Source organism: Enhydra lutris, unplaced genomic scaffold, assembly GCF_002288905.1.
Source record: "Enhydra lutris kenyoni isolate GAN:26980312 unplaced genomic scaffold, ASM228890v2 scaffoldscaffold74, whole genome shotgun sequence".
NCBI lineage: Eukaryota > Metazoa > Chordata > Mammalia > Carnivora > Mustelidae > Enhydra > Enhydra lutris.
The window spans coordinates 5,398,445-5,417,644 of NW_019154158.1; the positions used below are offsets into that span (position 1 = coordinate 5,398,445).

The following is a 19,200-nucleotide window of genomic DNA, read 5'->3' on the forward strand; positions in this document are numbered from 1 at the left end:
TCACTTGGTCCTCAGCAAGTGATGGGTCAGCTGCAGCTGGAAGGAGGACAGAGGGAGAAATGAGGATGGGAAGGGATGCCAGACTCACCTCCCAGTGCTCAGGGGCCTGTGTCTGGTTGTCCCAGGGGTGTGGAGGGCCAGAGAAGCACCTGCCTGAAATGCTTCTGGTCTGGCAATTGAGCCTGAAGGTTTAAAGGGCAAGGAGCTGGTGGGTGAACAATGAGGAGAACGAGACTCCGGGACCACACCTACTGAGCTATAACCAGCATGGACATTTTGGTACAAAACATACACGACATCATTCCTTAGTGCGCCCAGCTCCGGAGCTGTTGGAAAGTGAGCACACTGCAGGGCCTGTGTGTGCGTGTGCGTGTGCGTGTGCGTGTGTGTGTGTGTGTGTGTGTGTGTGTGTGTGTTTGCCTGCAGCCTATAGCCTCCTTTTTCTCCACCAGCCTCCCCCCTCCCCTCCAGCCACCCTGGGATTGGTGATTCGCAGCCCCTCCCCCGGCTCCCCCAGACCCTCCCAGAGCCTTTATCTGTGAGCTGGGCAGGAGTTGCTGCCACATCTTCAGATCCCCTCCACTCCCAGCTTCTCTCTTCACGGAGGCAGCGATACCACCAGCGTGTGTGTGTGTGTGTGTGTGTGTGTGTGTGTGTGTGTGTGTTAGGGGAGTGGGCAGTGCTCCTGGCCAGCTCCCTGATCCTCTTAGACCGCCTGCCCCAGGCTCAAAGCTGTTCCACAGGTAGGCACGAGTGGGAGAATGTTGGAGGGACTGGAGCTGGTACCAAAGGACAGAGGCCAGGGTTAGGAGGCAATAGAGGTGGCAGCTTATGATCTCGGCACTGGGTACAGGGAAGGGAAGCAGAAAGCGCTGATATGGGTTGAGAACGAGTAATGTTTGGAGCCTGTGGGTTCAGACTGATTCTTCTAATACTAGAAAGTTTTGCCTAAGTCTTGGGTTATCTGGTGCTAGAAACTAGAATCCAGGATCCCTCCTTAAGCTGACTAAGAAGGCAGACCTGTGCATGTGCTACGAATCTATCATCTTCCTTGGGGGACTATTGCAACACGGCTCATTGCCAGGTGCTCAGTGTGGGGAGATGTGTGATGGGGGAGCAGGGACACCGAGCCCAAGGGCTGGCCATCCTGCTCAGAGATACTCTCCCTGGACCAGGGCTTAGATGGGAGAATTGGAGGCTGGGGAAGCAGGATCAAGACAGATTGTCTCAGAATGTCTCCTGCACCTGCACATATACTGTATCCTCCCTCTGTTCCCCCATTCCTGTACTGTCTCTCTGTCCTCTTAGGCACCATGCGGAGGGCCCTACTGTTTGCAGCCATTCTGGCCATCAGCCTGGCTGACAGTCTGGGGGCTGTCTGTGAGGACTCACTGGAGCAGGTGGTGCCTGCTGGGGGGCACAACAAGGTAAGACACCCCCTCTAGCTGTGCCCGCCCCGGCGGAGCTCGGACCGACATCACGAGAGCCCACACTCTGCCTGTTCCACAGCTGTTGAGAGGAAGGTGGGATGGGTGAGATTGGGAGCTACCTGGGTGACGCACCAGAGGGTGGGTTTCCCTGCCTGCCTCTCGGGGGGTGTCATGTTCTCACTGTCTCTAGCTATGTGGACAAGGGGGGGGGTCTCAGTCCCTCTGTGTGTCTTTGATAACCCTGTACCTAAAAAGTGCCCTACTAGTATGTTGTGCGGTTGGTTGATTTACTGGAAACCTGGGGGTTGGATCCCGGGGAGGGGGGTAAGCTAGGGTGGTCTCGCTCAGTTTCTGTCCTTTGCAGGGGGCAGATACTGTCCACTCCCTGGATGGGAGGACACATAGTCAGAAATTCTCTCCCAAATGGGCATTTTTAAGCCATTTTACCTATCAGCTATGTATATCATTTTGTTTCCAAAATCCAAATAAATTCCATTATTCCCTGCTCATCCACCCCCAGTGATGTCAGGTGCTCCCAAGACTCCCCAATGCCTTCTTTCCTTTCTCTTGCCCCCACTCTAGCCTCTGCTTGGGATAGAGGGCAAAATCCCTACAACACAGACTTGGGCCTGATTTCCAAAGTTTCTCTGAGAAAGAGAACAGGAGTTGACAGTTAAGGGGTACAGGCAGAGAGCAGGGAGGAAGTCTTTTCAAGGTTTTGAAATGATAGCAATTACATTGATACACATGCTTTTAAGATGATTATAGATGGAACTTATTACAAATTCAGCGTGTGAAGTCTAACTGCCTCTCCAGCTCAGATCTGTTTAGCATCTCATTACAGGAGGTGGGCAGAATATTTGAACAATCTGGGAAAAGTGGCTGCCTAGGAAGCCGTGTGCTGGGCAGAGAGAGAAATCAGTCTTCATCTGTACGTGTCCCAGGGCACAATAGGCTGGTAACCTTGCAGGTGGTGGCTGCTGCACCAGATCCAAAAGATCAGAACCAATTCAAAAATACAAAAGACAGGCACGCCTGGGTGGCTCAGTTGATTAAGTGTCTGCCTTTATCTCAGGTCATGATGCCAGGGGTCCTAGATCGAGTCCCTCATTGGGCTCCTTGCACAGTGGGGAGCCTGCTTCTCCCTCTTCCAGTGTACTCTCTCTCTGGCAAATAAGTAAATGAAATCTTTTAAAAAATACAGGTGCCCAGCTGTCTCAGTCAGTAGAACACACTACTCTTGATCTCGGGATTGTGAGTTCAAGCCCCACATTGAGTATAGAGATTACTCAAAAATAAAGTCTTTTAAAAAGCACATAAGGAGTGCCAAATATGGGCTGGCCTTTATGTTTGGAGCCCAAAGTTCCAGCTGGAGATAGAATATCTGCATATATTTTTCTAAGACAAAGTTGCTTCAAGGTCTTTTCCTCTTGGTCAATGACAGGGAGAGATTGCCATTCCACCTTCTCTCCGACGGTCTGAGAGGACAAGGGAAGTTGGGGTGAGGCAGGGTAGGATCTGTGTGTGCCTAGGCAAGCGTGTTGGTATGCACAAGGGTACATTCCATGTAAATGTGCTACTTGCGTGCTCAGCAACCCAAGGACATCTGGGCTCGAGAGGGAGAGAGGCACCGCTGAGACTCAAGGTGAGAATCTCCAGACATGATCACGGTCACTGTTTCTCTGCAGCTGTAATTAACTGGCTGTGTGGTGTGTGCCCACCAACCATCCAGCTGTGTCCAGGTTGCTAAAAAAAAAATCATCAAGGCAATGAGGAGCCTCTGCCTGGCAGCAGATCCGGAATGGGGTTCATTTGTGGAGGAGGAGAAGAGTCATTCCAAACACATAGACTTCCAGAAATTCCAAATTCTGTGTAGAAAGCGATGGAGGGGGGGAGCCTGAGTGGCTCAGTGGGTTAAAGCTTCTGCCTTTGTCTCGGGTCATGATCCCAGGGTCCTGGGATCAAGCTGCAGCACATCGGGCTCTCTGCTCAGCAGGGAGCCTGCTTCCCCCCTCCCCCTCTGCCTGCCTCTCTGCCTACTTGTGATCTCTCTCTCTGTCAAAAAAATAAAATCTTTTAAAAAAGAAAGAAAGAAAGAGACGGAGGGACAGTCAGAGGCAGAAACCTATGGAGAAGAAAAGAGAGTGAGAGGTGGTGAGAAGCTTAGCCAGAGAAGCATGCACCGCGAACACAGCGCAGGGTGGGGGGGATTTCAGGATCACAGCTGGGTGCTGGCTGCCTACCTACACCCATCCCAGGGACTGAGTCCTGTCTGTGACTCCATCGTGGAGTACAGAGGACACCTGCTCTGTCTGACAGGGCTTTCTTGGCATTCATGGCTCACTCACACAGTGGGGCAACGATATCCTGGAGCAAACTGGTTCCCGATGTGCCAAGGAGAAGAGAGCTAATGGCCCTTCTCACTGAGATGCGGTGGTAGTTGGGAGAGAGCCCCAAGAGACAGTCCCTTTTGAGCTTGGGAGATAGAGTGTGACCAACTGTCCCAGTGTTCCCAGACCACCAGCTTAAGCACTAAAGTCGCCGCATCCCAGGAAAGCTCTCAGTCCCATGCAAACCGGGACAGCTGGTCTGCCTCTGGGGATGCCCAATGCGCTCCTTTCTCCAGGGCTTCTCAAATCTTGCTGGTCACACCTGTCACCTGGGGCCCTGGTTACAATGCAGGTTGTCGAAGTGGGTCTGGGGTAGGACCAAGATTGAGATGATGTATTTCTTTTTTTTTTTTTAATATTTTTTTAAAGATTCCATTTATTTGAGAGTGAGATAGAGCATGAGCAGGGGTAGAGGTAGAGGGCAAGGAAGGAGCAGACTCCCTGGAGCCTGATGTGGAACTCCATCCCAGGATGCTGGGATCACGGCCTGAGCTGAAATCAGACACTCCACTGACTGAGCCACCCAGGCGCCCTGAGATACTGTATTTCTAACAAGCCTACAGTAGTAATGATCCTGGTCCGTGGACCACACTTTCAGAGCCCACTTCTCTTCCAGTGTAAGCCAGAAGAAATTCTGAAAGTTACAGGATGTCAGGTTCAGCTGCGATGGTCTCAGGAAAAGGCTGTCCTTTGTGGGGAGGGGCGAGTGGATTAAGTGCAAGCCTCCTGCCTCAGCCCTCTTTGTTTCTGTCTCTTAGAAGGACTTGGACCTCTACCACTTGCCTTCGTCCTTGCTCCGGAAACTCTATGACAGCCGCTCTGTCTCTCTGGATGGATTGCTCAAAATGCTTAGCAAGGCTAGCGTGGGTAGGAAGCAGCCCTGGGGAGAGGGGGTTGGGGGGCAGGATTCTGATGATTAAGGAGGCTTGGGAGGAGACTTCGGGTGGGACGGAGACTGGAGATAGCTTGACGAGTAATTGAGGGTTGTGCTCTGAACCCTCTCTGTCACTTTCCAGATTCCATTCCCCACCAACTCACTGTTCTTGCTTTCACAGACCCTAAGGAATCGTCACTTCCCCAGAAACGTGAGTAGTGTCTTCTCCCTCCCTGTCTGCTGACCGCTTGCTACAGCTCCATGGGCATGGGTCCCAGTGACTACTCTGGCTGGCCCCATCTCAGCTGGCCCAAACAATATGATGGCTGGAACTGCTCGACCAGCCTTTCCTGGGTGTGAGAGGTCACTGGGAGCCGGAGGAAACAGGTGTGAGGAGAGTGATGGACTCTCCCTCCATCAGCTGGTCATTGGGCACCAAGAGAATCTCGTGGTGGCTGTGAAGACTCTAAACCAGGCATCTGTGGGGGCAGAGAATTCTTGAAATGTGGAGGAGGGAGAGGTGGGCAGAGAGGGTGCTTAGGGGATACCCTGATAATGAGGGATTCATGCTGTGGCATGATAAAGAACCAAAGACCAGAAACCCAATTGCAGAAGTCTTGATACATGTCTGGGGGAACGCATCCCCATTCCCCACTTACCACATGATCACTGTTGGCAATGTTGGCCCTTTCTCTACAGGTGACATGCATGACTTCTTTGTGGGACTTATGGGCAAGAGGAACATCCAGCCAGGTAGGTGTGGGTGGAGCTACAGTGGGAGGGCTTAGGGTACTAGTAAAGATATGGCAAAAGTCAAGGGCCTCATATTTATGTCACCTGAGGGAAAGACAGGATTTCTCTTAGCTATAGTGAGGGTTCCTTGGCCCTTCTACCCAATCAGGTTGGATACACAGTCCAGATCTCCCTGGGAACACAGTGGGGAGACCTTTATAAGCTAGTCCTGCTGCAGCTGGGAAGGAGTTGGAGGGGGGGCTGTCCTTCCTCCCCATCTTCCAAACACAGTGTACTTCTTCTTTCCAACTCTATCTTCCAACACTACCCTTAGTGGCTAGCGCTTTGTTTTTGTGTCTGGGTGAAGGTCACATTCAGAAAAATCCCTCCTAACTACACTATTTACTTTAACCCAGACACTTCTACTGATGTAAACCAAGAGAATGTTCCCAGCTTTGGCACCCTCAAGTATCCCCCCAGTGTGGAATGAGGTAAGGATTGTTGGTCAGGAGAGGAGAGGGGACTCTGTGTGTGTGTGTGGGGGGGGGGGGTTGGGGGGTTTGCCAGAGAGGCATTTCCTCTGACGCAACAGGCATTAATACTCATAATTTTGCCCTAAAATGCACTGTTAGTGCCCAGCACACTGTCAAACACACTGTCCCTCGGGGGGCATGCTCGTCTGAAGAACATGTACACACACACGCACACACGTGCATGCACACCTGCCCCACTTGCCCTCTCTTGCCCCAGTATCATGGACCCTGGCTGACGCTCGAGCAGGCGTGAGTCGTGGGACATGGGGAGCGAGAGGTTTTCCTTGTGGCTTCTCCGATGGTCAACTTCGGTTGTTTGGGTTCTGTTCTCTCATTATCTGTATACACGACGGAGAGACCGTCATCTGATAATTGCAGGCACCACAGCCAACTCCCGGGTGAAGTGTTCTGCCTCCTAGGTAGGCACAAGCCATTCAGATCTTGACGGGGTCTGCTGTGTAATTCTTCACAAGGGTGATTTAGGAAGAAATGCAACGAACTCTGAAATTTTAGGGGGAGTAACGAGAAACCGTATCTGAGTTGCTCTATGTGGTGTAATGGTTAAGAGCACAGCCTGCGTTTGACTCCTGGATCTGTAGCTCACTGGCTGTGTTCCCTTGTCGAAGTTACATAACTGTTCTGTGCCTCAGTTTCCTCATCTGAAAAACGGGGGTGATAATATTATTTTGCAGGGTTGTGGTTTTGAGGATTGGGCATAGGTAAAGTGTTCGGAACAGTGCCTGGCACAGCGTACACAGTGTCGTGTGTTATGATGATTGTGGTCTGGGAGGTATGGGTCATGTCCCAGTGTCCCTCCTGGCTGACTCTGGTCTATCTGCTCTAGAGCTGTCTGGGCTGGACCCTGGGTTTGAGTGGGCTGACAGATCTCTCACTTGCTATGTGAGCATGAGAGTCCCCAGGGGAGTGTCTAGTCAAAACATGGAAATTTCCTTCTCAACCCCATCTTCCCCCACATAGCAATAGCAGCCTGAGGGATGGCTTTCTTTGCACTACCTTCTGAAGAAAGAAGGTGTGGGGGGAGAAAAAGAGTGGGATTGGAAAGCCTATGTTCCCACAGAGAGACTCCTGCCCCTCGCCCTGTGTCTCTGTTACCCACGGTCATTGCTCTCAGGGGAGACCAAAGGAGCAAGAGCTCTCGATGGCTCTTGATGAAGCTGCCTGTGCAGGGCTCCTTGGGCCCGGAGACTAGGTCTAGCCCCCCATTCAGTGCTGGGTGAGAGGGCACAAAGAGCCGTAATGACCGTAACTCGCTGATTACATGGTCCTTACCGTATCATTTTGCTCTCATTAGATGGTTATTTCAGTCCTGCCGACCGCCAGATAATTATACAGGCAGCTCTATCTGGATGACATACTTTCTCCCAGCGCTATGCATCGGCCATAAAGATAATTACAGTGCAATTTTGCCATAGTATTTTATAGAAATGGTGGAAACAAGTGCATTGTGGAAATCTACTTTTAATGTTCGCCGGTGAATCCAGGCTCTTTCAGAAGGGCCAGTCGCATAATTGTAGCCTTCGTCATCTCACCACTGATGGAGCATTCAACCTGTTAGGAGCCAGGAAGAACAGCACATAAAGTCCCTGGGGGCTGGCATTTAAAGGAGATTAGCTGAGATGGATCAACACAGTTCATTGGGTCATCTTATTTCATTCATGTGAATCTGTTGACAAAGGACGTTATCCCTGGGCCTGAGCTTCCTCTGGGAGGTTTCTAGAAAGAGGAGGAGGGCATGGGTGAACCTGGGGGAGCATTAGCATCGGGACACAATGAATGGGGCTTTGTGTGGGCCTGAATCATGGGGATGCGAGGGCGACAGATAGGGACCCTGTCACTACACCGTCCTGCAGGTGTTTGCAAGTAGCATGGTAAACATGCGACCAGAAAGGGGCACGCTCCTGTGGCTAGAAGGATTTGGTCCTCTAGTTCAAAGGCTACACAGACAGCTGAGGGCTAAAACTTCTATTCTCTCTCTTCCTCCCTTACATACTCCCCACCCACCCACACATCCCTACTTCCCCAGCTGTGGCCGGTGTGAGTTTTACGAGACAGAAGATGTGATTTCATATTTTCATGTCCCCAGCACTCCACTTCTGGACCCCTGGGCTGCAACATGAAGACACCTGTCACCCCCTCCCAACCCCCACCTGCACGTGCTCCGATTTCCCTTTCTTTTCTCCAGCCTTGTAACACCCCTGCATTTGGACTCCTTCCCCATCCCTCTACCCCCACAGTGATGTAGAAACCACAGACTGAGCACCCTCAGTCCCTGTGGGCATTGACTATAGATTCCCCTGGGGTTTCTGGAATGTCCTCCATCAAAAATATGACGTCTCTCTCTACTCCCCAACAATAAAGGATTTTCAAATATGACCCAGAGTGTTGTATTTGTTTTGCTGCTTGGCAGGGGAGGGGAGTGGTTCTCTTCCTTGACTCTTCCAGCTACATCATACATGCCTACATGATATGCATACATATACGTATCATATATCAATAGAAGCATCTTTATTTTGTACATATATTGATTTTCCCAAAAGTACCTTAGTCAGTGTTTCAAATAATTGGTATTGGAAGATTTATTTAGTAATTTAAAAATAAATGAACGAGGGGCACCTGGGTGGCTCAGTGGGTTAAGCCTCTGCCTTCAGCTCAGGTCATGATCTCAGGTCCTGGGATCAAGCCCTGCATCAGGCTCCCTGCTCAGGAGGGAGCCTGCTTCCCCCTCTCTTTCTGCCTGCCTCTCTGCCTACTTGTGACCTTTCTCTCTCTGTCAAATAAATAAATAAAATCTTTAAAAAAAATAAATGAACAAATTTGGAAGATGGTTTCTAGTACTCACAGTCTTTCACAGACTAACTTCAGATAAAGGAAAAACGTACCCTGAATGGCTTGTCCGTATTTCGAGGATGAGCCTAGGAGATGTCAATCCCTGAATCTGACTCTACTTAGAGAGGGGCGGGAGGTGGGTGTGGGAGGCAGGGCTGTGCCAAGGACCCAGCCCCAGAGGAGGACAAATCCATAGAGCCGCACCATTTCTCTGTCTGCAAATGTCGAGCAGGGGTCCCGTAACAGGCCACAGGAGGAGAGGGTGACCTATATACAGTGTTTATTGTGTAGCAGGGCTGCGGACAAGCGAACAAAACTTGGTCTTGCCAGGATGGGGTGTGATTGGGGAAGTTCCCGCAAAAACCAGGAAGGGAGCTGCTAGCTTCAATGTTAACTGGCTATCTTAGTTATTTTAAAGGGAAAACATTTGTTTCAGATTCCTCTGCCATGCAACCCATACTAGACCTTGCAGGGTTGGTCTAGCAGTCCACAGAATCTGGAAGGCTCTGAAATGAGGTGTGTGAGTATCTTTTATTTATCTGATGTGCCAACTATCATAGACCAGGGATCCCAAGGGGTGTTCTGTATCCTAAAGGAACAGCCTGAGAAATCCTCAGATTCCTTAGTTCAGCCTAGTGCGGAGCTAGTGCGGAACCTGGCCATCCCCTTAAACTGATACTCCACTGTCCCAAGGCAATGTAGAGACAGCATCATGGAGCCAGAGGTGGCCTCCTACAGGTCCTTCACCCCTGCAAAAGTTCTCTCTTCCCAGAACCCGCATGGGGCAACTTTGGACCCACAGCTGCATCGAGGGGATGAGGGAGGAGAGAAAGCTCAACTCAGTGTCCCTTGGGTCAGGTTTTATCGCTAGAGGTCAAAGAATGTACTTAACCGAGCCTCAAGCCTTCCTTCAGTGAGTCTTCTTGTTGGCTTTTCAAAACTATCTATCTAGAGGGTTTTAAAGTAGGGTAACACTTGCAGAGTCTGGGGCATGTATTTGGGTCATAAAAGCTTCAAGAGTTGGTTCTGCTCAGACTTGGGGGATGGGCGAGCCTACGGAGATGACTCAGGGGCTTTGCCAAGTAGGAGCATAAATGCAGAAAGGTTGCTCTCTGGTGGGACAGACAAAAATTGCAGGCCTGGGGCTCACAAGAAAAATGAAGTCCAATTTTAAGCCACAGTCCTGTTTTTGTGCTTGAAGAATGTGTAAAGGAATCCCTGCTCTCCTCTTCCTGCTGCAAAGAGGTTGGGGCCTAAGGAGACCTAGCCAAAAAGACCTTGACCGAATTTCTGGCCCTTGTGCGTTTAGCTGTGTGTGTGTGTGTGTGTGTGTGTGTGTGCGTGTGTGTGTGTGTGTTACTGGGATTGCATGGCGATTTACTTTATTTATTTAAAAAATATTTTATTGGGACGCCTGGGTGGCTCAGTTGGTTGGGCAGCTGCCTTCGGCTCAGGTCATGATCCCAGCGTCCTGGGATTGAGTCCTGCATCGGGCTCCTTGCTCATCAGGGAGCCTGCTTCTCCCTCTGCCTCTGCCTGCCATTCTGTCTGCCTGTGCTTGCTCTCTCTCCCTCTCTCTCTCTGACAAATAAATAAATAAAATCTTTAAAAAAAATAAAAAATAAATAAATAAATAAATAATACTTTATTTATTTGACAGAGAGAGAGAGAGAGAGAGCAGAGGCAGAGGGAAAGGGACAAGCAGACCTCCCGCTGAGCGAGGAGCAGGATGTGAAGGCAGGGCCTTGATTCCAGGGCCCTGAGACCAGGACCTGAGCCAAAGTTAGACAACTGAGTCCCCCAGGAGGCCTGCACAGTGATTTACTTTAAAAAGATTTCCATCTTAGAAGTTCTGGACTAATTCTAATGTGTGCGGAGGGATGGTTTCACCACTCAAACAAGCAATTCCGTGATACTATCTACCCAGAGATGCTATCAGACTCCACAGGTGAAGGGCTCAGTCCTGTGAGGCCGCGCCTCACACTTCAGACGCCGTCTCAAGTCCAGATTATTTCCTGTGCTTCCGACCTACTGCTTACAGACTGGAGGTTCCCATGCCTCCCCCTTTAGGTTTGATTAATTTGTGAGAGTGGCTCACAGAACTCAGGAAACCTGCTTACTTCCTAAATGACCAGTTTATTATAAAAGGACACAACCCCAGAACAGCCAGGTGGAAGAGATGGGTAGGGTAAGCCACAGGCAGAGGGGTGTGGAGTTTGTACATTCTCTTTGAGGGCACCACTCTCCTTTCCCCAACTCAGCACGTGTTCATCAACTCAGAAAACTCTGAGAATCCCATCCTTTTGGGTTTTTATGGAGGCTTCATGACACAGTTGGGATTGATTAAACCATTGGCCATTGGCAATTGATTCAACCTCCAACTCCAATCCTTAGGTGCTGCCCCACAGCTACCCAACAACATGACAAAAGACACCTTTGTGATCGTCATCACTTAGGACATGCCAATGGGTTTAGGAACTCTTTGTCAGAAATGGAGATGAAGACCAAATATATATTTCTTATTGTAAATCACATCACATGTAGAAATGTATGAATTTTACACCGTTAGCGGGGTTTCTTAGCACCTGACGTACACGTGGTGGGGTCATCACTCCAGAGATGGTTAAGACAGTTGGCTAGGAAGGTGGGGAGGCCCACGACTCCTGTAGCCTCATGTCGCGGAGTCATGCTGGAGGTTTTGAGTCTACTGGTTGCATGAGGGTCCACTCGGTCATCTCTTCCAGCTGTGGGGGTTGGGCCTGCCATTGGAACATGTATCAGCTTCTAAATGACCCTTTCATGAGAGAGCTAAGGGAGATCACCTGTCCCCCAAACTACAAGAAAGTCTGCCTTTGTATTTCCTTGCTAGTAAATATTACATGATCGGCACCTTTGGTGTAACGCTTGCTTTCACTCTAACCTACCACCTGTTAGTGAGGTTGTAAAACCGGGGACACACAATCTCCCAAATGCATCAAGATAACTGATGGTTGCCAAATGGCCAAACTGTCTTAGATCAGTTGGCAACATCCTGTGTGTCCTCTTCCCATTCTCCGGTCAAGGAATTACTGAACTCTACCGTGTGCCTGCCTTGAGGGTTCGTGCCTGGCCATCTTCTATCACCCAGCAGGGGACAGAATGTGATGGGAGAGAGGCTGAAGCAGAAGGGTCCCAGAGCCTGAGGGGTTCCTACGATTGAGGAGGGAGAGTGGGGTGACCGTGACTTCTAACGTCTTTGGTGGCCGTGGTGGTGGGGGTGGGTTGCAGGTAGGGCCTGCAGTTGTGGTTTGATGACAATCCTTGGGCAGGAGCACCTGATAGGTGATAGGATCTGGAGGGTCACTGCAGGGCTACGGGAGAAGGGTGGGGAGAAGCAGCACAACCCGAGCTCTAGAAACAGTTGGTGATGTAAGGAAGGAAAAATAATTTTCCCTCTATCCTTCTTTTTTAATTAATTAATTCATTCATTCATTTGACAGAGAGAGAGAGCGAGAGAGAGCAAGTGCACAAGCAGGGGGAGCAGCAAGCAGAGGGAGAGGGAGACCCAGGCTTCCCACTGAGTGTGAACCAATGTAGTCACCCAGGCACCCCTACACTTTTTTTCCCCCTTCTTCCTTCCTTCCTTCCTTCCCTCCTTCTTTCTTTCTTTCTTTCTTTCTTAAGATTTATTTATCTATTTAAGAGAGAGCATGGGTGGGGGGAGGAGCAGAGGGAAAGGAAGAGAGAGGACCTCAAGCAGACTCCCTGACCATCATGAGTGTGGAGCCCTATGTGGGGCTGGGCCCCCGGACCTGAGATCATGACCGGAGTCAAAACCAAAACCAAGAGTCACACGCTTAACTGACCGAGACACCCAGGTGACCCCCCTCTACCTTTCTAAGTTCTTGGCTATGACCAAGCCATCATAAAAGACAGATTAACTGGAGAAAAGCAAACATAAGTTCAGTAACAAGTACACTTCCTGTAAACATGGGAGAAGCTCAGGAGGACCGAGTAACTCCCTAAAACAGCCTGAGCCACCGCCTTAAATACCATCCCCAGCTAAAGACAAAAGAAGATATTGGGGGTGGGGAGCCAGTCATGGGGGGTTTTCAGGCCAAGCCCGGTAAATAAGGGGGTGATTGTTATGCATATTGAGGTCCCTGCCTTCTCCACTGATGAGCATTTCTGGAGATTTAAGTCATCCTTGTCTTCCTAGTACAGAGACACCCGTGCAGATAAAGGTTTCTCTTATAAATGTAACTTCTGTGTTTCCAGAGCTTCTCCCGCGTCTGCAGTTTTAAAAAAATAAGTAGCCGAGGGGGTGCCTGGGTGGCTCAGTGGGTTAAACATCGGCCTGTGGCTCGGGTCAGAATCACAGCGTCCCAGGATGCAGCCGGGGGCATGGGGCTCCTTGCTCAGTGGGGTGTCTGCTTCTCCCTCTGCCCCTCACCCCACTCTTGTGCTCTTTCTCTCAAATAAATAAATAAAATCCTAAAAAAAAAATAAAAAGGCAACCTAAAATAATCCTTATGCCAAAGAGGCATTTGGGGGTGGTAAATTCTGCTCCCCTTCAGGGACGACAGGCTGTAGGAAACAGGTTGGGCTCTCAAGGTGCAGTGGGAGCCTGTGAATTCCTCCCTCTGGCCACCCAGGTGGGCGGAGGGGCAGCAGCGATTTTTCAGACATGGAGTGTTCGGGAGGCGCAGACCTCAAGTACTTGTTTATTCATTGGTTCATTCAGTCAAGCAGGTTTTTTTTTTTTTTTTTTCCCCTCAAGCAGGCTTTATTAAGCACCTGTCACAGGACCAGATATTGTGTGGTGAACCATGCCAGGAGTAGAATCAAGAACCACAGAGCCCTGTCTTCAGGAAGCTCTCAGCCCAGCGCGCTCAGAAGTTCACAAACAACCTGACTTCATTTTTACCTTTTTCTGCAATGTTTGGAGAAGCTTCTGGGACGATGAGATGTAGGACAGGGTAGAGCATGACAGTTTAGAGTCGGGATGCCATGCCCCAGGGTGAGGAGGGGATGGCCCTCCAACCGGTCGATGAGGGCAATTCAGAAAAACCCGGACTGCGGGGATTGGGAACGTCCCTGCAGCTGCTCCCGCTGTGGCCAGGCCGGCAGTCCCCGGGCTGCGTGGGAGTAGTATGGAGGCCGAGAAAAATTAAGGCCATCCCACCTCAGGTTTAGTCTTAGCATAAGGACGGCCATCTTAGCTCTGGCAGCCATCTCAGACCCCTGTGCCCAAGGGCTGAACTTTCCCCTACTTTACTTTAGTTCTAAGGACCCCCACCCTGCTCTAGTAACAAGAACCCCCACCCTGCTTTAGTAACAGGAAGCCCCACCCTGCTTTAGTAACAGGAACCCATAAATACCCCTGCCTTAGCTAAGCTCGGGGTCCAAGTCCCTACTCCGTTGTGTCGGGTGTACTTGGGCCCAACCTTAAGCTTGTCAGATAAACCCTCGTGTGATTGCATCGGTGTTAGCTCCTTGGTGGTCTCTTGGACGCGAAAACTCGGGTATAACATTTGGGGGTTCCACCGAGACCTGGGAGACGCCCAGGACCCCAACCAGGAGGGTCTTGCACCGGTTGGTGAATGCACTCGTTTTTATCTATTTGTGCGCATACTTTGGGAGCTCCGATCTGCATTTTTACCTTTAGGAATTCCAACTTGTATCTGGGTCGACATTGGCTCAAGCAGACGCGTGGCAGGTCGCAGGCCATCGACCGGGGGGCTTGAGAGACGTCCCTTGCCCCCGCAGGGGGTTCGAATCCCCCACCGTTTTGGGGGTTAGAGCCTCCCTAGGTGGTCACCAGGGGGTTCGGGTCCCCTGCCGTTTCAGGGGGTCAGAGTCCCCTTAAGCAGTCACCAGGGGGTTCGTGGTCCCCCAAGGCAGCCGGGGGTTCGAGTCCCCCTAGGTGGTCAGGCATCTTGTTTTTGTTGTCAGTTGTGCTGTTTGTTAAATGTATGGGAATTTTGTCTGTTGTGCTGGTTGTTAAGTTTATGGGAATTTTTGGAAGAGGCGTCCCTTACCCTCGCCTGGAGGACAAGATCCTCATCTGTGAGAAGAGCCGGCTGCCTTTGCGGTCAGATTCTCCCTTAACTTCCTTTCAGTTTTGTCTTCGTGGCCGCGCCGGATCATTTGTCTGTGTGAGTGTGTTCTTGTTAATTGTTGTAAGTGTATGTGCCTTGTTGTGGACTGAAGGCATGATGGGACAGACACAGACTACCCCTCTGTCCCTGATGATTAACCACTTCTCGGACGTCAGGGAGAGAGCTCATAATCTGAGCACAGACGTACAAAAGGGAAAGTTTTGGACTTTCTGCATGTCTGAGCGGCCAGCTTTTAATGTAAAATGGCCCCGGGAGGGAACCTTTCAGCTGCCTCTTATCCTACAGGTTAAGGCCATCATCTTCAGAGAAAAACCACACGGCCACCCTGACCTTGCCACCCAGGTGGCAAGACATGACAGAGAATCCTCCCTCCTGGCTTAAACCTTTTCTCCCTCCCAAAGCAGGACCTACACCCAAGATCCTGGCCTTGTGGAAACCAACTCCTAAGTCTAACAAGAAAGTGGAGTCTAAACCAAAGACTCTGATTTACCCCGTCTTCCAGACACTCCCATGGAGGACCTGATCTTTCCGCTGCCCTACCAGGTCTCCCCCTCCCCGTCTGCCCCTCCAGCAGAGGCATCAGGGGCTGTCGAGGGAATACCACCCCCCCCCAAGTGGAGGGGCCCCCATGCATGGGCCAGTGGCAGGGACATGTGGATGGATCCATCGAGTGGCCCCAGCCTCAAACCTGGGACCGGCCGATTCCACTTGTCCTTCCCCTCCGTGCCAGGGGACCCCCCGATGAAACGGGGGGACAACCAATGATATATTGCCCATTCTCTACTAGTGATTTATACAATTGGAGAACTCAACATGCAAAGTTCTCTGATAACCCAAAAGATCTGATTGGTCTTTTGGATACTGTTCTTTTCAGCTATCAGCCCACCTGGGATGACGGTCGGCAGCTCCTGCAGGTTCTCTTTACCGCTGAGGAAAGAGTGAATCCAGCTGGAAGCCCAGAAGTCCGTCCTGGGTGACGACAGACAGCCAACTCAGAACTCCGATCTCATAAATGCAGCTTTCCCCTTGTCTCACCCCGCTTGGGACTACAACTTGGCAGAAGGTAAGGAGAGGCTCCGAGTCTACCTCCAGACTCTAATGGCAGGTCTCAAGGCTGCAGTACGCAAGGCTACCAGTCTGGCCAAGGTATATGATGTAAGACAGGGTAAAGATGAGAGTCCGGTGGCATTCCTAGAAAGGATCATAGAGGCGTTCAGACAGTACACCCCTATGAATCCAGAGGCCCCAGAGACCAAAGCTGCCATAGTTATGGCTTTTGTTAGCCAAGCCACTCCGGACATTAAAAGGAAATTACAGAGGGTAGAAAGATTAGGGGAGAAGAGCCTACAGGATCTGATAGTGGTGGCAGAAAGAGTCTACAATAACAGAGAGACCCTGGAGGAGCAACAGCTAAGTGACTGTCAGACTCGGAACCTGGCTAAGATCCTACTGGCCACAACCATGGATGACCCACATGAAAAACAGAGACGTCTCAAGAAGCTGGCTTCAGGAGAAGCTTGCCCTTGACCCCAAAGAGCCAAGACCTCTTCACTTTTGAATGGGCAGACCCGGAGAAGGGTATCAGTGGCCAACTCACCTGGAATCGATTACCACAAGGATTCAAGAATTTGCCCACCATCTTTGACGAGGCACTGCACGAAGACTTAGGTGAGTTCCCTGCCAAACACCCTAATCTGACTCTATTACAATATGTAGATGATACCCTGTTGGCAGCAGAGGACCAGGAAACATGCTTACTAGGCACCAAGGACTTGCTCCAAACGATAGCAACTCTGGGATACCAGGCTTCAGCTAAGAAGGCCCAGAACTGAAGAACGGAGGTGAGCTACCTGGGGTACAAATTAAAAGATAGACAAAGATGGTTAATGGATGCATGGAAGGAGACCGTCATGAGAATCCCACAGCCTCGAAATGTCCGCCAGGTACGTGAATTCCTAGGGTTGGTTGGGTTCTGCCGATTGTGGATCCCAGGTTTCGCTGACATAGCTAAGCCCCTCTATGAGGCCACGAAACAAAAGCAGGACTTTGTATGGACTGAGGCCATGGACAGAGCCTTCAATGACCTTAAACCAGCCTTGCTTTCAGCCCTGGCACTCGGGCTGCCTGATCTGACTAAGCCCTTCCATCTTTACATGGATGAAAAGGAATGGGTGGCAAAGGGAGTCCTAATTCAATACATGGGCCCCTGGAAGAGACCGGTGGCATACCTCTCAAAGAAATTAGATGCCATGGCCGCTGGATGGCCTCCATGTTTAAAAATTATTGCTGCAGAGGCCACCATGGTTAAAGATACAGATAAGCTGATTATGGGGCAGGAACCATATGTCACTACCCCACATGCCATTGAAGGGGTACTCGAACAACCCCTGGACCAATGGATCAGCAATGCCCGCTTGACCCATTACCAGAGCTTGTTTTTGAACCCTACCAGAATTTTGTTCCAGCCGCCAACAGCCTAAACCCAGCGACACTGCTCCCTAACCCTGATGGGGACCCCCCCACCCACATGACTGCCAAGAAATCCTGGCTCAGGTGCACGGAGGCAGAGCCCATCTCCAGGACCGAATGCAGATGCATCCGAATGCAGATGACACCTGCTATACGGTATACAGACGGCAGTAGCTTTGTCCGGGAAGGAATCAGGTATGCGGGGGCAGCTGTGACCACAAAGACAGAGAGTGTCTGGGCGGAACTGTTGGTGGCTGGGAGTCTGCCCAACGTGCAGAACTGATTGTGCTAACCAAGGCGCTAACAATGGGAGCAGACAAGCAGATAAACAACAATACTGATAGCAGCTACGCCTTTGCCACAGCCCACATCCACGGAGCCATTTATAGAGAAAGAGAGCTCTTAAGAGCAGAAGGAAAGACTATTAAAAACAAGGCAGAAACCCTCGAGCTCCTAAGGGCTCTCTGGCTGCCTAAGGCAGTGGCCATTATCCATTGTCTAGGACATTAAAAAGCAGACACGCCAGTGGCCAGGGGAAACAGGCTGGCCGACTTAAAGGCAGAAGAGGCAGCTCTTTCAGTGGACCATGTCTTAGTGACCACACTGCCCGATCCGGGAGCACCGAGCTTGCCAGACAACCCCAACTACGCTGACGAAGACTTAACAATAGATTAGGCGTCTGCCCGGGACACAATGCCTACATGGCTGGTGGATAATCAGCTGCTGCTGATTATGCTGCAGCGTAATCCTACCAGAGGAACTGGGACGGCGACTCCTATCCAAAATGCAGAAGTACACACATGGGAACAAAAAAAATGGAAGACTTGGTGCGACATGCAAAGATCACTATCAAAGACTCCCTATCAAAGATCGAACAGATTGTGGCAAACTGCCACGCATGCCAATTAACTAATGCCACCGCCCATGGATCTAACCTGGGCACCCGGATCCGGGGGGACCGCCCAGGAGCCTACTGGGAAGTGGACTTCACCGAGATAAAACCTGGAAAATACAGATACAGGTATTTACTGGTATTTGTAGATACTTTTTCAGGATGGACAGAAGCATTTCCCACCAAACATGAAACCGCACAGACCGTGACCAAGAAACTGCTGGAAGACATCTTACCGAGGTATGGTTTTCCTGTTAAGATTGGATCAGACAACAGACCAGGATTCGTCTCTAAGGTAACACAGGGAGTGGCACTAGTACTTGGGGCAGATTGGAAATTACATTGCGCATATAGGCCCCAAAGCTCAGGACAGGTAGAGAGGATGAACAGAACATTACAAGAAACCTTGACTAAATTAGCCTTGGAGACTGGCGGGGATTGGGTGACTCTCCTCCCCTTCGCCCTATATAGGGTGCGAAACTCCCCATCTAAGATGGGACTTACCCCTTACGAGATCATGTTCAGTATTCCTCCACCTATTATTCCCAGTTTAAAATCTGAGGTGCTTGCTGAGTTTGATGATCACCAACTCCTTTTCTCCCTCCAAATGTTACTACGAATCCATGAACAGGTGTGGCCTAAGCTGAGGGCCCTCTACGAGACTGGGCCACACCCAGACCCCCATCGATATCAGCCGGGTGACTGGGTGTACGTCTGGAGATACCAACACCAGACACTTCAACCATGGTGGAAGGGACCCTACATTGTGATCCTGACCACTCCCACCGCTCTCAAGGTCGACAGGATTACTCCCGGGGTCCACTACACCCACATCTGGCCAGCTGACCCACATGCCATTCTCAAGGACTTCGTCCCAGAATGGAAAAATCAGCCCCACAAGGAAAATCCCCTAAAGCTAAGACTGCGCCGTT

General features: G+C 50.6%; 1 protein-coding gene across 2 annotated transcripts; it reads left to right on the forward strand.

Moving 5' to 3' along the window:
* Nucleotides 1-656: 656 nt before the first annotated feature.
* On the forward strand, nucleotides 657-8,091 carry LOC111160184 (tachykinin 3). 2 transcript variants are annotated; one of them, XM_022523088.1, is made up of 7 exons: nucleotides 739-743; nucleotides 1,309-1,427; nucleotides 4,582-4,687; nucleotides 4,876-4,905; nucleotides 5,394-5,447; nucleotides 5,843-5,917; nucleotides 8,064-8,091. In XM_022523088.1, the coding sequence occupies exons 2-6, from the start codon at nucleotides 1,314-1,316 to the stop codon at nucleotides 5,914-5,916; spliced, it is 378 nt and encodes a 125-aa protein (XP_022378796.1). In that variant the 5' UTR covers nucleotides 739-743; nucleotides 1,309-1,313; the 3' UTR covers nucleotide 5,917; nucleotides 8,064-8,091. The 2 variants fall into 2 exon arrangements, with proteins under 2 accessions (XP_022378795.1, XP_022378796.1); XM_022523087.1 differs by lacking the exon at nucleotides 8,064-8,091 and having other exon boundaries at nucleotides 657-743; nucleotides 4,579-4,687; nucleotides 5,843-5,916.
* The last annotated feature ends 11,109 nt before the right edge of the window (nucleotides 8,092-19,200 follow it).

Excerpts from the sequence above, each read along its gene's own strand:
- LOC111160184 (XM_022523087.1), top strand. The coding sequence starts at position 1,314 with ATGCGGAGGGCCCTACTGTTTGCAGCCATTCTGGCCATCAGCCTGGCT. Across the intron at positions 4,688-4,875 it reads GCTTAGCAAGGCTAGCGTGG|ACCCTAAGGAATCGTCACTT; the intron begins GTAGGAAGCAGC and ends TTGCTTTCACAG. Across the intron at positions 5,448-5,842 it reads CAAGAGGAACATCCAGCCAG|ACACTTCTACTGATGTAAAC; the intron begins GTAGGTGTGGGT and ends ACTTTAACCCAG.